Genomic DNA, 3395 nt, shown 5'->3' on the forward strand with positions numbered 1-3395 from the left:
CTTTAGTAATGCTACTGCCGTATATTATACGATAATTGAATGCAAATGAGTCATACTCAACATCTGGCAACTCGACGGATTTCCCAATTTTTTTTTCTTCATTTGTGCACTTTTCTTGTTTTCTGCAGTGATTTTTTCAACTCAGCATTGGACGTTCGACTAATCGGCAAAAATGTTATCCATTTTGTGCTGCAGTTGCTAAAAATTGTGAAAAATGAAAAACTTATCGATTTTATTGTAGAAAATCTAATAAAATTTATAATTTTCATTGGAAAACGGGCGAGGCCGTGTTTAACTGCAAAAAGTGCAAAAAAAGGTGTTTTCGCAGTGTGGTTGGGGAAAGTTCGCATACAAAAGGGTAGACAACGAAAGAAAGTCATAAAAAGGCAAGTGGAGGATTGTGTTTCTCTGGTTGGAAAGTGGCTGCAGTCACGGATACAAAAAGGTGAGGAGCAGTAAGCATTCTGGATCTACATACTGCGTTGATTGCCACAAGGAACGACATTGTATATAACAACATACGGGTATGTACATACCGATGTATCTACAAAGTTTTTAAGTTCACAAAGCTGGAAAAGTTATAAAAACGGAGGTTATTAGTTGCTAAACAAGTACATTGTTTTTGCTCTGAAGTTGTTGCTGTTGGACTGGTGATTTTCAGACGACTGCATATTGTCTAAAGTAATAATTTAGCATCACAATCATTGCAATTGTAATCGTACTTTAGACGCACCTAGGCACCGCAGTCATTCCAAAATGTCGAGTCGCAGTCGCGCAATACTCAATGTAAACCTCGATGCGGCAATGGCCAATGATCCATTGCGAGAGCTTTTCGAAGCATGTAAAACGGGTGACATTGCAAAGGTAAAGAAGCTCATTACAACACAAACTGTGAATGCGCGCGACACCGCTGGACGAAAGTCGACACCTCTACACTTTGCAGCAGGTGAGTGCGTATTTTAATTATTCCCTACACATGTATGTATGTATACCTAGTGATAATTGCATAGAAAAATTGGGTGGTTTAAGGATGCTTGTTGGTTATGTTGCACTGATGACGCTCCTGCTGCTGCTACTATTGCTGATGCAGCATGCAAGTGAACATACACATCCACAAACAAGATAACATAAACGACGCTCATACAAATAAACATACATACTAGCTAGGTATAAGCGTCCTTAACTTAATTCGTCCTTGAATCACTGGGGCATGCGACTGACGCGCTGTATGCTGCCTCTGCGGCTGTGATTGCGTCTACGATACAAACGTTTTGCTTTGACCCAGTTTGCTTGCGGAACACATGTGCTGCATTTCGGGTTGCGGGTGGAATCCGGTACCAAGGGTGGGGTTGTTGTCACAAGGGCAAGGGAGTGACTGAACGCTATGCATAAATGTATGAATAGTGAGTGGATTCAAGGGGGAGGGAAGGTTTTTTTATGTGCATATGTACGTATGAATGTGTGTAGCTAGTGACGACTGAAGCTGCAAGGAGGTTGGTGCATTGGTCCTTGCTTCTGCTTTCGCTATTGCTGTTCCATTTTGCTCTATTTTAGCTTTATTTTGTTTTGGATTCAATATTGTTGTTAGCTAGCGCTGACGTCTTTCGACTTGTCCTAACTATCATTGTTTTATTTACCTCATCGACGGCGCCAACGATGTGCCCATTTCATGCTTGCATTAAGCTTAACAATATATATCTATATGTATGAACATCTAATTTCTTGTATGCCTCGATGGCAATCAAAGCGCTCTCAAGCGGCGAGTCATTCTAATCTCAGCGCCTAATCAGTTGCCATAAATTGATTTCCTTGATACGTATGTGTATGTATGTACGTTTATATTTTAGTCAAGGCTCAAAATAGTGAGTTTATTTTAAATTTTGTTTGGGTTTACACTAGTGCTTACTTGCCTTTTACTATATTTGATGCTTTTTTGTCGCGTTTTGTTTAGACGGCTACACCAAATATTTTTTATCTAAAGCTGCGTATATTTGCATACAAGTCCTCCTTTTCAATTTCCCAAAGACCATAGAACTCCTTTTCAATTAAAATCCGACAAAGACTACTAAACTAAACAGTATTCGCTATTATTTAATATTCCAATTGTGTGCAACAACAAATATCCACAACAACAACTGGCACGCTTGCTGCATACTGAGCTACAATTGAAGTTCACATACATTTGAGGTTTCACTCTTTGCATGCGTTTAGTATTGTTGTTGTTGCTGCTGCTGTTGGATCCAAAAACATACAAAAATGCAAATCAACTGAAAGTAAAGTGTTTGGCGGTATTTTACATCGCACGCTTTATTTTTTATTACACTGTATTTAATTATTTCCTTTCATTTTTACTTTTATTTTAATTTCTTGCGCTTTTCAATCGCCTGAACTCGGCTGTTTGGTGTAGTTTCGTTAACTACTAACTTAGTTTCCAGCAAAAGTTGTAAATTTGTGAAATTTTATGTGCTCTTTCCCTTTTAACTACGTCTTTATTTGCAGGTTTGTTTAGTTTAAGCAAAATCAAGTGAGTTTTCAGTTATGTCGATGCGATACATTGCTTCTTTTAGCGTTGTGTAATGTTTGAGTGTATAACTATAGAAAAATATTTTATGATTATATATGTACTTAGTTACATAGGGTGTGCATTTAGTATAGTTTCATTTTAGTTGCGATCCCGTACGAGTCCGGACTAGTCAGAATCAGTCAGATTTTACTGGAAATCGATCCCGTACTCGGTTCTCTGACTATTGAGAGAACCAAAATAGAGAGTAAATACGGTTCACTCTCTGTCAGAAGTTACCAGTTTTAGTCCTAATAGGTGCAATCCCGTATTCCTCGGACTCGGACTAGTAAAACTGTCAAAAAATAAAAATTCGCTCAGAGCGAGAGAGTAACATTAAAAAGTACGGGATCGCTTTGTAGTAAAAAATGGTAACTTCTGTCAACTTCAACATAACCTCCAAATTTTGGTTGTAAATTTTTGATTATGTTGTATGTAAACACACTCAGCTCACACATCTAAATAACCAAAAACACTTTCAAATTCATTGGAATCCAGTTAAACAAGTAATTAGGTTCGTTCGCGTAGCTGTTAATTGTTCATGTTTAACCAAAACTTACAAGTTTTTGCGTTCGCGTACGCAAAAAACTTACAAAGTAGGGGAAATTGAGAGAGCAAAGTGACATTTCATTTTGAGGGGAAACTGCTGGTTTCTGCTGGAAAAATTTTTGCCAACAGCAATTTGCCAACAGGAAAACAGCTGATCAAAAACAGCTGGTTGGCATTTACGCAAATCACAAAATTGAATTTGATGGTTTGGAAGTTAAAAATTACAAAATGCGACTAATTAAACTTGTAAGAAGTAAGTAGTTATTTGTTTAATCAATAAACTGTG

At 37.6% G+C, this 3395-nt stretch overlaps 1 protein-coding gene across 1 annotated transcript in view; it reads left to right on the plus strand.

The window, feature by feature from the left end:
• Positions 1 to 3395, plus strand: part of Tnks (tankyrase) — a 21888-nt gene continuing 18493 nt past the window's right edge. Inside the window, 2 exon segments of the mRNA XM_017624765.1 lie at positions 1 to 524; positions 728 to 946. Coding sequence (XP_017480254.1) covers positions 757 to 946 — 190 coding nt within the window. The 5' untranslated portion in view covers positions 1 to 524; positions 728 to 756.

This window comes from Rhagoletis zephyria, unplaced genomic scaffold, assembly GCF_001687245.7.
Source record: "Rhagoletis zephyria isolate East Lansing unplaced genomic scaffold, Rhagoletis_zephyria_1.1 Rzeph_scaffold_00059, whole genome shotgun sequence".
In the NCBI taxonomy this organism is placed as follows: Eukaryota; Metazoa; Arthropoda; class Insecta; order Diptera; family Tephritidae; genus Rhagoletis; species Rhagoletis zephyria.